Source organism: Felis catus, chromosome D1 (assembly GCF_018350175.1).
Source record: "Felis catus isolate Fca126 chromosome D1, F.catus_Fca126_mat1.0, whole genome shotgun sequence".
In the NCBI taxonomy this organism is placed as follows: domain Eukaryota; kingdom Metazoa; phylum Chordata; class Mammalia; order Carnivora; family Felidae; genus Felis; species Felis catus.
The window spans coordinates 67,219,472-67,240,854 of record NC_058377.1 but is presented as its reverse complement, the minus strand read 5'-3'; the positions used below and the strand labels follow the sequence as shown (position 1 = coordinate 67,240,854).

At 45.1% G+C, this 21,383-nt stretch overlaps 1 protein-coding gene and 1 long non-coding RNA gene across 7 annotated transcripts in view; one reads left to right on the top strand and one right to left on the bottom strand.

Moving 5' to 3' along the window:
* Positions 1–512: 512 nt before the first annotated feature.
* Positions 513–21,383, bottom strand: part of LOC109491996 — a 181,800-nt gene continuing 160,929 nt past the window's right edge. Inside the window, exon 5 of the long non-coding RNA XR_006586364.1 lies at positions 513–2,003. This is a non-coding gene — a long non-coding RNA (uncharacterized LOC109491996). The remainder of the gene's footprint in view (positions 2,004–21,383) is intronic.
* Positions 18,155–21,383, top strand: part of IRAG1 (inositol 1,4,5-triphosphate receptor associated 1) — a 120,526-nt gene continuing 117,297 nt past the window's right edge. For 4 of the 6 annotated variants that reach the window (XM_045038951.1, XM_019812056.3, XM_045038950.1 and 1 more), the window contains exon 1: positions 18,159–18,557. In XM_045038951.1, coding sequence (XP_044894886.1) covers positions 18,491–18,557 — 67 coding nt within the window. In that variant the 5' untranslated portion in view covers positions 18,159–18,490. Of the gene's footprint in view, positions 18,631–21,383 lie in introns of all 6 variants that reach the window. The other 2 variants (XM_006937098.4, XM_019812057.3) reach the window with 2 other exon arrangements.

Below are 21,383 nucleotides of genomic sequence, written 5' to 3'. Positions count from 1 at the left end.
GTCCCTTAACCCACTGAGCTACCCAGGCACCCTCAGAATTCCATTTCTAATTTCATCTTTTAGTTCAGCTCAGATTCAGAAAATATTTATTAAATATACACACCATGCTAGCAATTTAATACCTAGTACTGCCCTCAAGGAGTTTACATTCAAATAAGATTAAAAAGACAAGGAAAAATTCTCTGGAACATAGGCAGAGAGAGACAGGGATGGCTATTTATATTATAACAAGTGCTAAGAGGCAGAAAGAAATTAGAATTTACTTCCAGCTAGAAAGGCTTCATGGAGGAAATGGTATTTCTCTTGAGCTTTGAAGAATGGCTAGAATTTTGACGGGTGCAGAGAGGAAGGAGGGCTTCAGAGTAGAAAGAACAGACTGAGAAAAGATAGGAAATTCAGGACATGCAGAGCATCATGAGAGAATAAGTATTTAGGTGTGGCTTAACAATGGGTGGTGGGTTTATATGGGAATAGAACAGGAAATGAAACTAGAAAGTGCCCAGACTGTAGGATTCTGGATATCCCACTGAGGGACTTAGCTTTTATTCTATAAGTGCTGAGGATGGCATTGAAGATGTTCAGACCAAGTCAACAACTTGATGCAAATTGTGTCTTAAGAAAATTGATCATGATCAGGTAGCTTTCTGTAGCTATGGATTTGTGTGGCAGAGGTTGGGGGCAGGGAATGGGGAACAAACTGGAGGCTGCTACAGTGGTCCAGGAGAGAGATGGCTGGGTGGGTTTCATAGGTTAGGAGTCAGAATGCATGAATGGCTACTTAGAGCAGGATGATCAGGAGAGGCTGGGGACCAGGACTGTCCCTCCTACCCCCAGCCTGGGCAGGTGCTGGAGGAAGTGACATACAGAGGATTCTGACCGGCATATGTACTGACCAAGGAGTAAGTAAGCAGCAATTGTTTCATGTCCTTCAACAGCATGGGTCTAAAGTAAGTTGGTGGTGAGCATGAGGACAGGGAAGCCCAAGTCTGCAACAGCTGGAATTCTAGGTAAGTGCCCTGGAGCCAAGAGTTCTGTTATGGATTCTGCCTTGTGCATTTTGACTGGGCACTTTCTCCATTCTGTTCTATATTCAGATAATTCAGTCAGATTAGCAAGTATCTGGGCAGGCTTGTCTTCCATGTTTGGTCTTATTTAGGTACTAGAGTTTAAGAATTGCAAATTCCACCCTGGCCTGATCCCTGTAGCCAGAGCTTCTTCCCTGAAGTCTCTTGTGTTTTCCAAGACCTGGCCTTCAGTTGTAAGGAAGATATGAAAGTACTGGTCCTGAGCCCTTGGTGGTCTTTGGACATCCCCAGAGATGCTTCTTGGGTCTCTTCTAATTATTCCACTGTTCTTCCCATGAGATAGCAAGAATAGGGAGTGGGGGGCAGGTTTAGACAGCCTCAGCAGACCCCTTATTACATCCCAGATGCAAGGTCTAGGCAAATGGCCCAGGCCAGGGCACAGCAAGAGGACAACAACAACGTTTTCTCCCAGAGCCAGTGGCAGCTGGGCCCACACTCCCACACTTACTAGTCAAATCATTGCTGGTTCTGCAGGAATGACCCCATACTTTTTAGTAGCTTCAGCAACTCCACCTTGCAGAGATACCCACTCTTTTGATGCTGGACATTGGATCAGGTTTTACTCTTGTTTCCCTTTCTATGCTGTCTAGGATTTTTGCACCTCTACTGACAAGCTGCAATATAAAGAAGTCTTGATTGAGCCTTTGGCCTTCTCCTCAAACAGGATTTCCTGAGTCCTTGTAACCCAGTTGCCAGATGGGGCCTCCTTCATCTTTGAACTCTGGAAGAGATTGCTTCCAATCCCCAATTCCATAGTCCAGGGAAGTCCAAAGCAAGTCTGCTGTGAATTTTCCTGGTGCTTCTGCTTCCAGGGTCTTGCAACTGTGTAAGCCATCATGATTCAAAGGCCCCATGTCAACCTCCATATACAATTCAGCCCTTCACTGGTGTCCACAAGAGATCCACTCAAGTGAATATCTGTGAACATAGCAGAGGGAGAAGGGTCATATCACACATTCTGAAGCCTTCTTGTTGGCTTCTTTTATTTCTGTCACATCTTCCTCCAGAGTTTCTGAAAGTCTCCATTCTCCTTCACTGTGCAGAGCTGTCCCCATCTGACTCCTTTTCCCGCCAACACTCAAATCTTTGACACTCCTCATCCTACCCCGACAATTTTCTACATGTTTTTTCCCAACAAAGCAGTTCTCACCCTTGAAGGAATTCTAGTGCACCTCTTAACAACAATAAAAAATTTTCTGTCTGATTTCACATGTATCACACTCAGAGTTGGGGTTTTAAAAAGTTCCCTCTAGCAATTAGGATGCTGTCGGTGCAAATTAATAGGAACTGAATTGAAAGTGTCCTAAATGATAAAGACAATTATTATCTCACAAAATTGGAAGCCCAGAGACAGGCTGGCTCTAAGTTCCAGGACCCCAGCTCTACCTCTTGGTTCTGCCCCAAGCTTGGCCGGGTAGCAAGATGGCTGCTACAGTTTCAGACATCGCAGCCGGACCCTATAATGTGAAGAACAAGAAGGGGTGGACTCCTCCCACATCTCTTCCTGTGTAGGGAGGACACCTTTCTAGAAGCCCCTCAGCAGAAGTTGCCTTCCCATCTCATTGACTGAGTTTGGTCACATGCCTAAACCCACAGGTAAAAAGGGGAATGGGGTCTGTGACTGGCTTAAATTAAGTAGAACTGTCCCCTGATGATGCAGTGTGGTGAGCCTCCACTGATGTATGAAGCTGTGTGGAGGAGGATGAACACCAGAACAAAAGTGGGGTGCCTCCCACACAGACAGAGCACTCCTGTGGCTCTGCTTCCAGGCCCAGAATCCTGGCTAGTTACTGGCTCCTCCCCCAGCTTCAGTCTGCTCCTATTGCTGCTGGCTAGAGAGGGCACCCGGTAAAACTGAACGTCTCTGCCTCAAAGCTCTTTCCGCACTTCTGCACAAGGACAACCCATTTCCTAAGATCTTGGAATAGATTGTTCTTATGTTTCGAGGAATTATTCTCATCTTTGTTTCCCTGTTTAGAACATACTAGCAATCTTTTGCAAGTAATTGCATGGACTGTTTTTTAAGAGAAGTTATAGGCCTTTGGGGGATTCTAAAACTTCCCTTTCACATGAGCTTGTTAGAATTGCTTGGTTTTTGTATTTCCATGTTGGGGGGTTTGGTTTTTTTTTTATTTTATTGGTTTTTTTTTTCCTTTTACTAGGAAAGGACAGTGGTTAGGACAGTGGTTCTCAAATTTCAGTGGGAATTTCTTAGAAAGCTCATTAGAAATGACAGAATTCTGCATTCTACTGCCTCCAACCTGGAGCAGAATCCAGGAACCTATATTTAAAGTATGCACAATAGGTGATCACATGCTGAGATTCACTCCTTTAGAAGAAGGTACCCAGATCTAAGCCTGCTTTGACAAGTTAGTTGGAGGGAAGCACAATTTCAATTTCATGTAATTCTATTTTTATTTATAGAAGAGATTTTATTGAATGAAAACCAAATGTAGTATAAATTACAGACCCTTGGGAGACTTTTCCTTTAAGTGCATTCACAAATCAGAAAAGAACCTCTCTCTTGGCCAAGTGTCTTCCCAGTTTTTAGTTCAGAGAATATGGTCACTCTTCTAAGGCTGAACTTCAGGATGCCATTTGTTCAGATGAAATGGTAATTGCTGGTTCCAATGCCACGTGTGGAGCTGCTTAAGGCCTTGAGTAGTCTGGGCATGGCACTTGGAGTATTTTCAGGGTTTAAAAAACTCCTGAGTTGTGTTCCTCACTGACCAGGTTTGCTTCTTCTAAAACTGGAGACCTCTCCTTGTGAGTTAGGATGAGCTAGCCTTGTTTTGAGCAGTTGCTTCAGGGTCGCCCACTCCATTTCTAGCAGAGCTGGAAGCTCCCGTGGGAGATGGACTTGAGGCAGGGAGGTGGTCTCTCTTGGCAGATGAGGGAGGGACACAGAATCCAAGACACTCCAGAGAAACCTTGACCTTTAGATCTAGGCCTGTGCAGATTTATGTTTCAATTTTTGGGATATGGAGATGGGGAATGGGGGTCCTTCACTGGGAAGGCTCCTAGCACTGCAGTAACAGAAGGAGTGTCTTAAGAGAAAAACAGGCAAACATACAAAACAGGAAATGGAGTTAAATTAGAAGAAAAAAAGAGATTGAAGAGGTGGGTATCAGATCTAAGGCCCCAGAGGGAGGCAAGAGAGAATTCTGGAGTTACACAGGTTTGGGTTTGAGTCAGAACTCTGCCACCTGCTAGCCGTGTATCCTTAGAGGAGATACTTCAGATTTTTTTAAATGTTTGTTTATTTTTGAGAGAGACAGACAGAGTGCAAGTGGGGGAGGCACAGAGAGAGAGGGAGACACAAAATCTCAAGCAGGATCCAGGCTCTGAGCTCTCAGTACAGAGCCTGACACAGGGCTTGAACTTGTGAATGGCAACATCATGACCTGAGCTGAAATTGAACGCTTAACCAACTGAACCACCCAGGCGCCCCAACGATACTTCATCTGTTGAACTTTTAGTTTCTGTAGTAAGAGGGGTAATAATACTAACTACTTAAAAATTCTTGTGTGGATTAAAGGAATTCATATGAGGGCTTACCAGTGCCTGTCTGACATAGTCGCCATTGATTGACTGCATACTGTTATAACCATAGGCTACTTTCTTGATTTAGTTTATAATTGGTATGAACTTTCTCCCCAACTTGGAATACAACTACAATTATCTCCCTTAAATTTTCCAAGCATCTACATGCTTGTCTGTTAGCAGGAAGTCCAGTATTTTCCACTTGAGGTATCTTCTCCCTTGAATTTTCTTTTTTTTTTTTAATTATTTTTTTTAAACGCTTATTTATTTTTGAGACAGAGAGAGACAGAGCATGAACGGGGGAGGGTCAGAGAGAGGGAGACACAGAATCCGAAACAGGCTCCAGACTCCGAGCTGTCAACACAGAGCCCGACGCAGGGCTCGAACTCACGGACCGCAAGATCGTGACCTGAGCTGAAGTCAGCCACTCAACCGACTGAGCCACCCAGGCGCCCCTCCCTTGAATTTTCTAATAACCCTAGTGGGTCATTCAGTCCAAAGGGATGGTCCTAACAGCCAAATGCTAGGCAGAGAGAACGCTAGAATCTTACTGGTCCAATGACGATGTTATCACTGTTTCTGTTGCCATCATATGGTGTCATAGTTGAAAACAGGTCCCATGTAGTTGTGGATCATTGCTATGGTAATGCCCTCATTGGTCTAGAACTCTCTGTAATAGATTGTCCCTACTGGGCCCTTTTCATGTATGGACTGTATTTCTTACTCCACTGCTGTCCAGTGAGGCTCTATGACTTGTTTGGCCAATGAGGTGGAAGTAACATGTACTACTTCCAATCAGAAGCTTTAAACTCCATCATAATCTGTCTTTTCCTCTATCACAAAAATGGCACTGTTCCATGTAGGAATTGCTCTTTCAGTTTGAGGCCTAGAGTGAAGAGTTCATGGAGCAGAGCTATGGCCAAACCATAGCCAGCATGTAACATGACTAAGACATAAAACTTTACTGTTGTAAGCCGCTGAGATTTTGGAGCTGTTTGTTACTGTAGTATAACCTTCTCTACCTGACAGATATACATACTTGGGTCACAGGAGAGACTCATATTTAGGTTACAGTTATAGCTGTTTTAGTTCATACATTCAACTTAGGCATTACACCCAAAGCATACCACCATGCCAAAGTAGCTTAGTGGAGAGGGACTTACAGCCTCACTTCATGCTCTACCATAAATGTACTCTTTCATTAGTACTTAAGCTGTTACTAACAGCTGGATCACAAGACTGGACTCTCATGGTATATTCCCCACTGGGGCATTTGCTGTCCCTTCCTGCTTGTAGATCCCAATCAGGACCCTCCTGATACGTCAGTGAGGTTCTAACAATTATGTTTCTGCAAAAGGAATGGGTCAGGGGTTCAAGGCCTTGGTCTCCTGTGGAGATTTACTCCGCTAGACAATTTTGCATACCACAGACATTTGGGAGAGGTGGTTTTTGTCAGGCTACAGGAATTTCTGTTTTATCTCTTTCCTGTGTATAAGTGCCTATTTGCCTTATATTTGTTAGGGGAAGTCACTCAGTTGATTTTTTTTCTCATAGTAAGTGCAATCTACCCCAATGAGATTTGCAACTCCCACCTCTAGCCATAGCAAAGATTGTAATTTATTTTTGAAGTTTACAATAGCAGTCCCTCTGTTACATGTAGATGTTATATGGAGGCATCACTGAGAAGGTCTGGGGGGAAAAAGAAATGGTAGATGGGGGCCCCAGTGAGTATCATTGATTCTACCCCACTCTCCTTTTTCTTCTCTAAAAACACAAAGAATAAGATTGAACCCCAAGAGCTAAAAGAATTATTCCAATACAAAATGAAAGGTGGCATTGCTCAGGCTTTTGTGATGGGATTTTATATTAACACAAGTAGAGAAGGTTGTGAGGGCCCAAGGTCAGCAGTGGATCATGTAAGCGGGAAGGAGGAGGGAAGGCTTGGGAGGGCTCAGGGAGGTCTCCTGATGCAGGGAGTAGAATGCTTTCAGTCACTGGCATCTGGTCTTCTTCTGATGTAAACAACAGAGCAACACTTTAAAAGTATCTTTCTGGCTGCTATGGGGGGATTAGAGACAGAGGAGTAGAGACAAGAAGATTAGTTAGGGGGAAGTAGAAAAGATACATGTCTATTGAATGAATGAACATACAAATGAATATTAAGCTGTGGATATTAAGCCATGGCTTTGGGTCCCTGCTCTGCCACATGTGCCAACTTCCTTAAGGCTCTGGTGGGTCTTCAGACTTATGGAAGAATAAAACATTTTCCTTCCTGCTCTCCTCCACTGACCCTACAGATCCCCCTTCTCTCCCTTCATGGTAGGTCCCTTTGACTGTATCCACTGAGATCCTATCCTGTTTTTCTCTGAGTTTTTTTGGATTTTAAAGGTTGGTCACAATCTGGTATTAAGTCTGGTCTTGTGCTTTGGTGCCTTCCACTTCTTCACCTCTTGTTGTGCAAGCTGTGTCTTGTTTAATATCAGATACTGTCTTTTCTCAGGGCCAATATGGTTCACATCACATTTGTATTTCACCATAATCCCCAACGTCCTACATCCACACTCAAAGCACAAGCAGGTTCCTTGTGGGCCATGGGATGACAGCTTGGCTCCCAAAGGTGATGCACGTTTTAGAGGTTACCCATTCCACTTAAGCCCTTGCTATTCTTGGGGAACCCATCACCCACCCCCAGGGTCTATACACCCACAACCATGGGTCTGCCTTGCAGTTTTCCATTCTCAGAATGTTTCAACATTTAGAAAACAAAATCAGGCAACATTCCTACCCAAGAAAGATGAGGGAAGTCCCTAACATCCCTAAAAAGTAGCTTTTGGAGAATCCAAAACAGGCCTATATGCTTTAAGAAGATGTCTTTGGCTTTTAATCTAGAAAAAGGAAGGAAGAATACAAAGGAAGGCTGAGATCCAAAGTGAATTCTTTTGTCTAGTACATGGTTTATTTTAAATGTGAAAGTTCAAGTTTACAAAAACAAATGGATTGGATGGGGCATTTGTGAGCTCTGAAGCATAGACATTTCTCCATGTTTGGAGGATGTTTTCAGATATTTGTGCAATTTTTGTCATTGTTGAAATAAAAGAGGTACTGAGGCTGTGCAACACTGTACCCAGAATGAGGTACAAAATAAATAAATGATAGTAAAGGGCCCAGAATCCCAAGAAAGGGAAGGAGAGAAAATATGGCCCTGGTTGTTATTATCCTCATGTGGCCCCAGACACTTGGTTGAAAAACCTCTTTTATTTTTTGAGAGAGAGAGAGAGAGAGAGAGAGAGAGAGAGAGAGAGAGCAAGAGAGCATGAGCAAGGGAGAAGTAAAAGGAGAGGGAAGGAGAGAATCTTTTTTTTTTTTTTGAAATTTTTTAACGTTTTTTAAAATTTATTTTTGAGACAGAGAGAGACAGAGCATGAACGGGGCAGGGGCAGAGAGAGCGGGAGACACAGAATCTGAAGCAGGTTCCAGGCTCTGAGCCATCAGCCCAGAGCCCGACGCGGGGCTCAAACTCACGGATTGCGAGATCGTGACCTGAGTTGAAGTCGGACGCTTAACTGACTGAGCCACCCAGGCGCCCCAAGAATCTTAAGCAGGTTCCATACTGAGTGGAGCCTGACATGGGGCTCAATCTCATGACTGTGAGATCATGACCTGAGCCGAAATCAAGAGTAGGATGTTAACTGACTGGGCCACCCAGGCATCCCCAAAACTTCTGTATGACATATCGACCCATAAATTGGATTGATTCACTGATGGAATTCCATCATTGGATGGAATAAATTGAGCAAGTAAACTGCTATCAAGAAGACTGACGTCTTCTACAGAAGTGTTATTCCTGCATTTCTCCCATCCTTACCTACTTGCTTTTGTTAAAATATTTTTTATGAACTCAACTTGATCAGGCCGCTTTGAGAAAGGGATTTCCTAGAGGTGGGGGAGAATGGAATTCTTCAGCAATTGGATTCAAGGAAAAAGCATGGTCTTAGGATACCAGGTCCAGCTCGTTCATGGAGCAGCTGTGTGATCATGGATGAAATACTTTGTCTCTCTAGGCTTTGTTGTCTTAGTGGAAAATACAGACCGGACATTTTTGGAGAGTACGTTTTGAGAATGAGTGATGTAGAGAAATTGCTGTGTATGGTATGTGATACAAATTAAGTCTTGTTAGACATGATCTAATTCATAATTGGAAAGAATCACTCTGCCTGATCTGGGGGGGGCAGGAGAGCTGTTAGGAGTCAACAGCATTGACATCATGGTGAGAAGTCATGACCACATAGACCAGGGTGGTAGTGATAAAAGTAGTAAGAAATGGTTAGATTCTGGATGTATTTTTTTAATGTTTATTTCTGAGAGAGAGTGAGAGTTCAAGCAGCGGAGGGACAGAGAGAGGGGGACAGAGGTTGCAAAGCAGGCTCTGTGCTGACAGCAGAGAGTCTGATGTGGGGCTTGAACTCACAAACCATGAGATTATAACATGAGCCAAAGTCAGATGCTTAACTGACTGAGCCACCCAGGTGCCCTTGGTTGCATTTTGAAGGTAGAGCTGAGATAATTTTATGATGGATTCCCTATGGGATGTGTGGGGAGCTGCAAGTGGGGGGCTATGAATGATTCACATTTTGAGCTTGAGCAACTTGAAGGATGGACTTGCCATTTACCAATATGGAAAATGCTGAGGGGAGAGCAGGTATTGGGGGCTGCATGGAGTAAACTGGAGAAGTGTATCAGACGCCCAAGAAGAGGTGCTCAGCCAGCAGTTGGATACATGACTTTGGGGTTTGGAGGAGAGGTCTAGACTAGACCCAAACATTTGAGAGTCTTCAGACAGCATTTAAAATCATAAGCTCGGAGAAGATCCTCTTGGGAGTGAGTGCAGGGAGAAGAGAATCGAGGTCTGAGAAGTAAGCCCTGGAGCAGTCCAGCATATTAAGCATCAGGGAGATGAGGGGGAACAAATGCATCCCCCCGCCTTTCTTTCTTCTTCTTTTATGGTTATGAAAGGGAACTGTTCTATTTAATTCAGTTAGCCTTCATTTGAACAAAGCTGCTTACAAAACTTATTTTGGGTTTGCTCTTAAAAAGAGATACATGCTCTCTGCAACTTCAAAGTCCTTTAAAAAGGAAAAACACCCGACTCTGAGCTGTGGAAGAAGGTCTCACTCATGGTGTAGTCATCGAACCAGCGAGTCCAGTGCATCTGGAGATCAAGTTCCTCTCAGGATTAGTGAAATCAAGCTTTTGTTAGCATTAATTTAATGGTGGAATGTCAACTTGAAAACCTCAAAAATCTTTTTCTGCTTCACATCTCTTCCCCTTTTTCATCCAAAAGAGAAACTATGTAAGGCCAGAAGGGATAATATAAGAAAGGTTTGACCCTTCCTTTGGTGAGATAAACAATCTGTTGTGTCATGGCACCAGCACAGAAGTCCTGAGACTACAGACTGAGACTACAGTGTAACTCAGGGTTGTTTAGGGGAGGGCAAGGTAAGGATAGATCAATTTTGTGATATAGATCTGGGGTCTCAGTGGACCATGCGTTTTTTATGAGTCAAGTAATGACATCATTGTTCCAGGAGCCAATACAATTGTAGGTTGAATTCAAAGCAATCTGGTGTTCTGGCCATATGAAAATAGAATCCCCTGAATAAAGAGACTAGTGGCTGGATGACAACTAGCAGTCCCCTATACTGTTCTGGACTTTATAATGTGAGACAGACTTTGGCAAAGTTTGTGTTGTTTAGTGATGAGAGGGACCAGCATGGGACAAGAGTTTAAACAAATGACAAGCTTGTGGCCTCAGCTGTCACTGTCTTCAGATATTGAAGGACTGCCAGGGTATGAGAGAGATTGGCTCTGCATTTCACCATTGGGCACAAAGAGAAGTAAAGGAGAAAAAGTTACAGAGACCTTTCTATTGTTGGAATGGGCTGCCACATAGGGTTATAAACTATCTCTCCTTTGAGGAATTCAAGTAAGGGGTGAATAATCAATAGTCAGGGATGTTTTAGAGAAAAGGCTCTTAGGTGGAGGCCTATGGATGAGCCTTAGGAGATATGTAAATCCCATGAAAGTACATGTCAAATTGTATGGGCATGTTCCATTGCTTTTATAAGGTCCTCAGACCTAATAAAGGGACCCTAAAAGGTTAAGAAGGTCTGCCATAGCAAATATCTTTAAGCAGGGTGGCCTATAAGACTGGTTGACCTCTGTGGTGTTCTTAGAGTAAGTTCAATGGTTCTAACTAGCTCCCCATTCCCTGGCAGAGTGATCCTATGGAAAGAGTATTGATTTCAGAGTTGGATAGAACTTGGTTTAACTCCTGGCTCAGTTACCCTCTACCTTTATGACCATAGGCCTGTTGCTTAATTTTTCTTAACCTCAGTTTCTTCATTTGAAAAATAAGAATAATGAACGCTACCTTACAGGACCATTAAATAAGGTAATACAGGTCACCTAGCACGACTCTGGCTCATAATGGGAGCTTGGTAAATGTCTGGTCTTTTCCTCACTCTTTGTCCATGACATCTTTTATCACCTGTCCCACCACAGTCTCTGAACAAGGACACCATATTTATCACATAGCCTCAGCTATGACTACTAGATCAGAGCAGGATACCTGCCCCTAGGGTAGTTAATGACTTATGATACTTGGCTTAAACAGACAATCGAGGCCAATCAGATGCTTTTGAGAATCTGAAACAAGACAGTTGTCAGGTGGTTGTGGGGAGAACAGGGCTGGAGCTGAGAGGCCAATATGAGCCATAGCAAGGAGAGTGTGCACAAAAAGGAGAGAGGAGAAGGAGGAGGAAGCAGATGTGTAGAGAAAAGGAGGAAGAGGGAGAGAGAGAATCACATGGTTTGTGGGAGACAAGGATACAGACATTAAGATAGGGTAGAGGCCTCAAGTTCTGATGGCTCTCTGCTCCCTTGAGGTCTGGGTGTACTTCCTTTCCTGTCCTTGTGTTCTGTGGGGCTCAGTTATCATTGGCATGAGCCCCCTTTACATTTGAGCCAGCCAGAGTGGGTTTCTGTTCTTTTCAACTTTAAGAATCCTGCATTTTACCCATCTGTCCTGCCATTAGGTCTGCTTGCACGTCAGCCTAGCTTGGAATTCTTTCTTTCTCCTTAACTTTCCCTGTTCTACTCAGCACTTGATGCCCCGCTGAATTTCCTCCTTCTCCCACAAAGCCCTTCCTGAGCAGCTCAGCACCACAGGCCTCTCTTCCCCCTAAGCTGCTTTTTTTTTCTTTTTAAAACTTTATTTCAACATAACTATGCTTACAGAAATACACTCATATTGGTTAATAGAATGCAATTTAAGTTTAACTTATCCTACACAATTTGGAGCAAAAACTTGGTACGTGGTTTAAGCATAAAAAAAAAAGATTTGCAATCTGGTTTATTTTTCATCTATCATAACTGTATATAAAAGATCCTCCCATCAAATGATGCTAAAGCAGGCAGCAAGAACCTTGAGAAATTAACCTTTGGTTTGTCTCGGAAAAATAACACGTATTGCACTGTAAAAGTTTATAAAATTGTGCAACAAAACATTGTTGTAATGTTTCAATGTAAGCTACTTCTTTGATGGATGTGTGTGAACTTGGGATGCAGGGGAACTCAGAGGAGGCGACAGACTCATCTAGACTTCTCCAAAGAGCAGTACTGCCTTCTCTGAAATCCTTTCCTGACCATCTCCCCTTTATGGGACTTCTAAGGTCACCCTGGTATCTCAGTCCATCCTTACCCACATCCTCCCTCCCTCTTCCCACACACTCATGTTATCACATGGTTGCTGAATGGATGAAGAACTGAGCATTACCTTCACATCAAAACCCTGTCAGCAACCCCTGCAAATTGGCTTCTGATCCCATCAGTCTATAGACAGGACTCTTTCAAAGTCCAAAATCTTGTTTACAATCTTCATCTGTGACTTCAGGCTCTCTAGAGACCCCTATTTTTAAGATTTATGCCCTCAGTTGAGATCTCTCTCAAGCAACAATCTGGCAAGCCTGCATTTCTACCATCTTCGGGGCATCTCCACCTGCGTATCCCAATGGTATCTCAAACCGAACTCATGTCTGGGGCACGTTGGTGGCTTAGTCAGTCAAGCATTGATTTCAGCTCAGGTTATGATCTCACAGTTTATGAGTTCAAGCCCCATGCCAGGCTCTGTGCTGATAGCATGGAGACTGCTTGGGATTCTCTCTCCCTCTCTCTGACCCTCCCCTGCTTGCACTCTGCCTTTCTCAAAAATAAGTAACAAACAAACAAATAAAAAAAAAAAACTGAACTCAGGTCTTCTTTAAGCAGTGTGCTCCTGCTCCTGGCTTCCCTGTGGCATTAACATTCTCCCTACCCATCGCAGGATAAAAACTTTGGAGGACACTATCCCTGCTTAGAACCCCTGTGGGGCTCCCGGCTATCATGCAGGTAGACCCAAACTCTGAAGCCAAGGCTCCTTCACAGTATGACCTACTCAGCCAGCCCCATGACAGAACCCCTGCCGCCACATTCCCGAGTGTTTTTCCACTGCCATACTTAGGCTCACCCTACTTCTTCCTTTAGGAACAGTTTCCCTAACCTGCTTGCCTCTTGAAACTTTGATCTCTTGAAACCTTGACCTTGCCTCAAATGCCAACTCCTCTAGAAAGCAAACCTCCCTAAAGTCCCACTTCTTCCTTGGAATTCCTGCAACGCTTGGTTCAAGTTCAATGACCCCATCCTAGCCCACCCGTGTTCTTCCTTATAGAAGAGTTTTACTAGTGACATCTCGTGTAAGCACACCGACAGATAGTTTGCAAATCACTTTCACATGCCTTAGATCACAAGTGTTCCTTCCTTTCTTGAGCCTCATACCATAAGCCCCTGGAGGGCAGGAGTCATGTTTTGTTTATCTCTGTAACCTCACTGCCTAGCAGAGGCCAGGAACAGGATATGTGCGCAGTGTGCTTCCTTGAGACAAACGGGTAAGTCATGCTCTTGAGGAAGAGTGGGGAAAGCAGATGACGATTTTTCCAGCATCATTCCCTCTAGGACTGGCCCAAAGCAAAGTCAGGATACCAGGACGCTTTTTCTCCCCAGTCCATTCCAGGACCACTTGATTCATGGGTTATCATTTTACTGTCATTAGTTACCTGATGCTCATATTGTTTTAGGTTTGGCCAGTAAGAGCCCCTTCCTCTGTTCTTTGATGTCACCATCATTTCTGAGGCAGTTCCTTACTATTTGGTACAGTCAGATGTTCCAGGCTCTTCTCATACTTTCCCTATCCCAGCCGTAGAGGTACTCATTTCCCCAAGGAATCCTAGATCCTTTCGTTGGAGAATGGTATTTACAAATCCAAATCTGTGTACAAAGTGTGTTCATTGTAACTGGAGCATGCTATTTACAGACCTTCTCAGTGGGCAGAGCTAGGAAACAGATGTATGTTTCTGCACACACACATCTGTCTGTATGTATATAAATATGTTTATATACACATACCCATCTGTTTATCTCTCTATCCCTTCCTTCTCTCTCCCCTTCTATCTACCTACCTGCCAATCTAGTCCATGCTAGTACCTACAGTTCCAACCCAGCACTGCATGGCTTATTCAATTTTTCCTCCTTTCTGTGTTTGTATCTCCCTCTTCTTATAGTGAGAAACTTGATTCTCCTTATTAACATGTTTACTAATTTACTCAGTCCAGGAATGCACAGAAAGTACTTTCAGAATCGCTAATCCATATGGAAAAGAAATCGACTCAATATTTGTTTATAGTTCTTGTCTTCAATTCGCCTGAAGGCATTTGGTCCAAACGCTGTGTACAAAAGTTACCCGAGGTAGTTCCTTTCCAGCCCCTTCTCTCCATAGACTGAATCATCTGCTTGGCTCTGTATCTCATTTCTGCCCTTGTCACAGCTGGCTTTTCAGGTGCAGAACAGCAGAGCCCCTTCTCCATGGGTCACAGCCCCCTCCTGCCTCTATTAGGCATCCTTCCTGCATCCTCCCTCCTCTTGTCAGTTCCAGAAATGTCCTCACTAATGCCCTCTCCTATTCTCTTTGTGGCGTTTATTTCTTTTTAAGGAGTCCTTTGCTATCATTTCAATAGAATCCTGGGAGAGAGAGGAGACACCTTATGTTCCCATTCTGTTGTCTTGAACCCAACACCTGGGGACTCTAGAGTCAGGAAGATCTGGCTTTACAAACCAAGAGACATGGGCATGCTTGTTGACCTCTCTGTGTCTTGGATTCCTCATCTAGGACATGGGTGTGAGAAGCCCTACATCACATGGATTTGGTGAGGACTGAACTAGACCTCACATGTATAGTAGCTAACACAGTGCCTGGCACCATGTGCAGTAAATGACACCTGTCATTGTCATCTGATTGACACCTAGGTGTCATTCCCACTGACTTGGCCACTTATTTATTTGCTTACTCATCCCAGGCCTACTAAGTGCTAGGCATAGCACAGAGTCTCTGAGCATACAAGGGGCAGGGAAATCGCAGTGTGGTCATCCCAGCTGGCAGTCCCTGAGCTGGCAGTGTTTTTGGCAAGATGCTGCTTCTCCAAGCTGGCTTCCTTCAGTCCCAGGATGAGCTTTTGACCTGGGACTTTCAGACTTCTTCCCTGGCTCTGAGTCAAATGGTCTGTTGGGAGAACTTCCCCCAGCTGTGTGCCAGTGTATCTCTGCTGGGCCACCGCTTTAATGCTGAGGACACATGATTGTCTCTGATGGGAATGAGTGATGAGCTGAAGACTTTGGTAGAGTGAGGCCAAATCCCTGTGTGGCTCCAGGAACAAGGATAAAAATAGCCAAGTAATTGCTCATGCTCTTTTAAGGATTAAAAGTCAGCTTTCAGGCAAGCTGTGAAGCTCCATGACCAGGACAGCAAGGGACACGGTTCCTTTTTTAGAGCTTTGGTCAGCACTCCCTGTGCACTGCTGGCTTCTGGGCTTCTGCGATGCTATTCCCCCTTGATTAAGGGGGTCACCTTCACTAGTCTATACCCCACACGGGCAGAGATGGGTCTAAGTTGTCCCTACCACATCTCGTCATCCAACACCAGGTCTGGCACTCTAAAGGTGCTCAATAAACATTTTTAAATGAATATATGAGCTGTGAGAGGCTATACTGTATTTTAAAAATAACCTTTAGAATACGATCTATAGTCTAGTAAAAGTAATGCACCAATGCTAACTTCCAGGTTTTCATATTGTACAACAGCCAAGAAAGATGTTACCACTGGGGGGAAGCTGGGAGAGGCATACATGAGACTCTTTGTACTGTTTTTGCAACTTCCTGTGTGTCTGTAATTATTCCAAAATAGAAAAAAAAAAGCAATGAAAATTATTTTTGGTTAGGTTCGTGTCAATACGCTTTGACACTTGGGGGAGGCTGTGCTGGAAGATGACTTGATTAAATCCCTATTCACTGCAATGCATTTGTTTCATTATTATTTTTGAATATAAACATATGGTTTATTCATATGATTCAAAACTTTGAATACATACATAAGGTATATAGTGGATACTTTCTGCCCCAGCCACTCAGTTTCTCTCCCCATTGGCCACTATTGTTAATGTTATTTGTTTCGTATGCTGTTTTAGTGAGATTGTGTGCACACATACACACATGAACTTGTGACTTGTGTATGTGTGAACATAAGTATATTTGTGCATGTGTGTATGTATATCTATATCTATCTATCTATCTATCTATCTATCCATATACTGTTCTGTTATCTTACTTTTCCCACTTAATCATATCTTGGAGGCTTTTCATATCACTACACAAAGAGTTTCCTCATCCTTTGTTATGGCTGGGCCCCATCATCTTTTATGGCCCCCAGTTGATACACATTTGTGTCATTTCCAATCCTTTTGCTTTTATAGACAAAGCTGCAGTGAATAATCTTGTTCATTTGTCATCTCCCAAGTGTGGGAGTGTGTTTGTAGAAAAAAATTCCTAGAAGTGAAACTGGGCCAAAGGAGATGAACCTTATAATCTTGATAAGGCTAAATTGTCTTCTATAGAACTTGTTCCACATTACATGCCCACTAGTAATGTGTTTTATGAAATTCTTGTATTAATTCAGTGATTTTAGAAGTTACTTGATGATTCCTTGTGAGTCTGGTGAAAGCTATGGGCCTGGACCCAAGAGAAACACAAATCACACAGTGTTTCACATACAATTTCAGTGGGCTCAGAAGCTCCTGAAGGCTATCTATGAACTCTAGTTTAAGACACGCTGGCTGAAGGGGAAAGAGCTTTTTAAGTTTATTTATTTGAGAGAGAGAGAGAGAGAGAGAGAGAGAGAGACAGACAGAGACAGAGACAGAGAGAGAGAAAGCATATGAGTAGGGCAGGGGCAGAGAGAGAGGAAGACTGAGAATCCCAAGCAGGCTCTGTACCTGTCAGCACAGAGCCTGATGTGGGGCTTGAACTCATGAACCCGTGAGATCATGATCTGGGCCGAAATCAAGAGTTGGACGCTTAACTGACTGAGCCACCCAGGTGCCCCAAGGGGAAAGAGCTTTAAGGCCAATCCACCTAAGTTCACCTCTTAGCTCTACCATTTCCCATCTGTGGAATGTCAGAAGAATGGTTTCACTTCTTCATGTCTCAATTTCCTTTTGGAAGGGAAGGTACAATAACTCCATTTTGTAGGGCACTACATGCTTTTATGTAGAGCATCTATTATAGAGGTTGGAATACAGCAGGTGTTCAATATATGGTTTGTATACACACCCACACTTTGCACTCTCATCACACACCCTCGCATGCACACAAATATATATATATATATATATATATATATATATATGACATACTTAAAACTACACTGTATGATGTTGTTTTGGATATACTTATACTACAAAAGTTATGTGTTGTTTATCTGAAATTCAGAGTTAAGTGGGTGTTTTGTATTTTATCTGGCAACTCTATCCAGGGCTTCTCTGAGCTGCCTCTGGCCTCAGAAGAAGGCTGGAGTCCCCATGTGACTTGCACAGAGTCTGGAGCTCCATGACTTTGGCCCTAGGTGGGGACTGCATCCAAGGTGGGTGAGGAGCAAGTAGGGTCGGCATGTGGGCTCCAGGAGAGACACAACCCATCCTTGCCTGCATCTGGGCAGGGGAAGGAAACAAATTTGTGCCTGTCAGCACTGTGACATGCTGACACCGTGCTAAGCCTTCCCTATGGTCTCCTTTATCCCTCCTGCAACTCTGTGAGTGAGGCGTTATCACTGTTATCCCTGTCTTAGAGATGAGGAGACTGGGGCTCCACAATGCAAAGTCCATGCGTCCGCCCAATGCAGGAACAGGGATTGAAGCCCCTGGGGCTGCTGCCAGGTCTGGAATTAGCTGAACCTACTAGGCCCTTCTCTCTGATAATCCCAAGGGTTTAAGGTGGGAGCAGCTCCCCCCCCCCCACCCATGAATCTCTGGGACAGGAAGTGTTCCCAGTTTCTCCTGGCCCTGAGCCAGGGTCTTGTCCAGCTTCACATGCTTGCTGGGGATTCCAGGCTAGGAGGCAGATCTGCAGAGTTCTTTTGGTCCCTGTCTGGCCAGGACAGTGCCCAGCAGCACAAGCCGCCCATGGGCACTGCTCTCTGCTGTGCGGGTGCCCATGGGAGGCACTCAGGGCAAGCAGCTGCCTTGCAGGCCCAGTCTGCCCTGAGCCCTGGGGCTGGCTTGGTCAGCTTCCCCTGCCATTAGCCCCCTCAGTGGGGACACAGGGGGCTCCCCGAGGAGCTCCAGGCTCCAAGTCCCAGCCCCTCTAGGAGGAGGCGGTGGCCAAGGCTCAGCAGCCAGAGGCTTCTCAGCTCGGAGCTCCAGAGCCAGATGTAACATTGACCTTAAATGGTAAAAGCTCCCCAGAGTGAAGAGAGGCTGGCCAGAAGAGGAAAGGGGAATAACTCAGTTTTAGGTAAGTCATTGCTATATCCAAGAATAACCTGCTCTTCAGCTGGGACGCGAGGGAACCCTTCTCCTCCTTAAAGGTACAAGGTGCTGGGATGGGGGCGCTTGACTTTAACTTTCAGGGGAGTTGGCTTTTTTGGGTGCCATTTCAGCTGAGTATTTTTATTGTTGCTGTCATGATTTTTAAATAAGAAGTGAATCTTGCCAGTCCTCTAACTTAACTAAACCATGCTCCGTCTGCTGCTGTTGGAAAGGGTGCACAGGCTGGGGTGAAAATGTGGGTTCTGAGTGGACAGCCCACCCCCAGATTTCCTGTGGGCCCCTCTGGGGAAATAGCGGGTCCCCAGGTTATGCAAGGCTTCTGGGCAGGGCTCTCCTCCCACTGCCTGCTATCCCTTTCCCAGCTCAGCTCTGTGCTTACTCCCTCTGTCCTCCACCTCGACCTTGTGCTGCACCCCCGTCCACGTAGGACCCTGTGCTGGCCCAGCCCTGTCTCCATCCTTGACCCTGACCCTGTTTCTGTGCCTGCCCCTCCTGTCCTGTGTTCTGGCTGCAGCCTCTGTTTTTTATCTCTGTCTCCATGTTTCCTTCTGTGCCCAGCTTTGCCCCCTGTGCCCTTTCCCTCCTCTCTGGAGTGGGTACATGTGCCCAACCTGTTTCCCTAGCCTGGCTCACCTCCAGGAGCTTGGTGTCAAGGCTATCGTATAGCACTCAGGCTGACTTCCCCCAAAGGAAAGGCCAGTGGACAGAGGGCAGAGAGGGGCCTAGCTGTCTTGTTTCCTCTTGCCCAGGAAACGGCTGTGAAAGCCTGGAGGTTCTCTGCAGTTTGAGTCAACAGAGTGCAGGGTCTGGGGCCCCTGGCTAGTACTCCTGCCTCCCAGAGCTCGGCAGCTGGTGTTCTCTTAACACTCTTCAGGCTGCTTTTTGGGGGCCTCTCAGGGGGAAGTAAAGAAGCCACGGTCTTGTCTGGGCTGGGTCTCCTGCAGGGAGAAGGAGGAAGCTTCCCAGGACTGTTAGGCTGGAAGCACTAGGGAGTCAGAGTCTGCTAAGGATTCTGTCATCCCCACCAGGGGGCGAGGACACCCTCGTGGGACAGGTGGGGTTAATTCCCCTACAGCCTCCTGGGGCACTTTTCTGGGGAGGAAAGTCAGGTTAAGTGACTTGCCTAAGGTCAGACTGCTAAGGAAGAGCAGTGCTAGGACTTGAACCCAAGTCTGAGTCTAACAGCAGACAAGGCGTGAGTGACAGGGTACTCCCACCTTCAATAGTTTCTTGTGATTTCTGACCAAGTGAACAATACAGTTGTCACCGTCATGTTTGGTCATCCTTGATACAGTGGCGTGTGTGTGTGTGTGTGTGTGTGTGTGTGTGTGTATGTGTGTGTTGAGGGTGACTATATTCACAGCTGATGTACCTTTCTCTATGCTTGGTGGTAAAGTGGGACATTCCTGCATACCCTCAAAGGTTGCCTGGGATGTATAATCATGTACTAATTGCTACATCATAATCAATGCTCCCATAAACAATGTTTTTTGGAAGAAGAAGGGGAAAAAAAGCAAACACACTATTTTTAATACATCTAACACTGTTCTAAGCACATCCCATATAGTAATTTAGCTTCCACAGCCCTATGGGGCAGGGATTATTGTTACTACCCTCATCTTGTAGATGGGGACATTTTAGCACAGAGAGGTCACACAGCTGGTGAGAGGTGGAACTGGCATTTGACCCCAGTCAGCCTGTCTCCGGAGGCTCTGCTCTTAACCACCATGCTCTATTCATCTCCACTTGGTACCGCTTCTGAGAGGGCAGTGGGGAAGCCCCGACTGTCTCCTGATGCTCTGCCTCAGGCTTTCTGCACATGATTTCTTGTGCTCTCCTCAGTAACGTTATGAGGGATGTTATCTTTGCCCAACTTTACAGGGAGGACACTATGAGTAGGGGATGTTAAATGACTTGTCCAAAGTCACCCAGCCACCCAGTGCCAGAGCAGGCAATTTAGTATCTTGAATGAGGGTAGTCAGTGCCATGTAATACCTTCTTCTTGGCACTGATTCTCAGGTGGACCAGTGGGCTCATGGCTTCAGGGTGAGGGTTCTAAGTCTCCATGAGAGGAAGCTGGATGATGCCTGATGGGCTGAACCATAAGTACGGTTCCCAACTTCTCCAGTGGCCCTGCCTCTTTCCCTCACGTCTTGGTAATGAAGGTGGATGGATGTAGCCCACACCTCCAGCAGAAGAAGAGATAGCCCTGTGAGGGCTGAGACCTTGTCTCATCTCCACTGTGTGCCTGCACCCAGAATGATGCTGGGAGGGACTGAATGTTCAAGGATCAATTTGTTTTCCTTATGAAGAAATGGACATAATGCTCACAAATTGTGTTCCAGTTAAACAGGGCCCTGGTTTATTGTGTATGCATATCTGATGATCAGATTATTTTAGCCTGGTAAGGTGGGGGTCTCAAGTTAGCCACCTCCTCCCACCCTGGCCACCTCTCCACGGAGCCACTGGCCTGCCACTCAGACATCAGCTGAGGGGTTGTGACCCAGGAGGAGCAGAGTCCTGGATGGGTGGGAAGGAGAAATTTTGGAGGTCAGATGTTGCCCCTGCCACTTGGGAAGCTCTCTGAATCGATGGGAGGGGGATAGAGAACTGAGTTCTTTTGTGGTAAACATAAAAGGAAGGAGAGAGAAAATTGATATAAACGAAGCCCCTCATGAGATGCTTGTGCCAGGATCTGTGCTAGAACGTTATTTCATTTAATCCTCACAATGGACACGAGGCCGCTGTGGTAGAAAGAGATGGAGTAATGTGCCCAAGGCTACACAGCCCA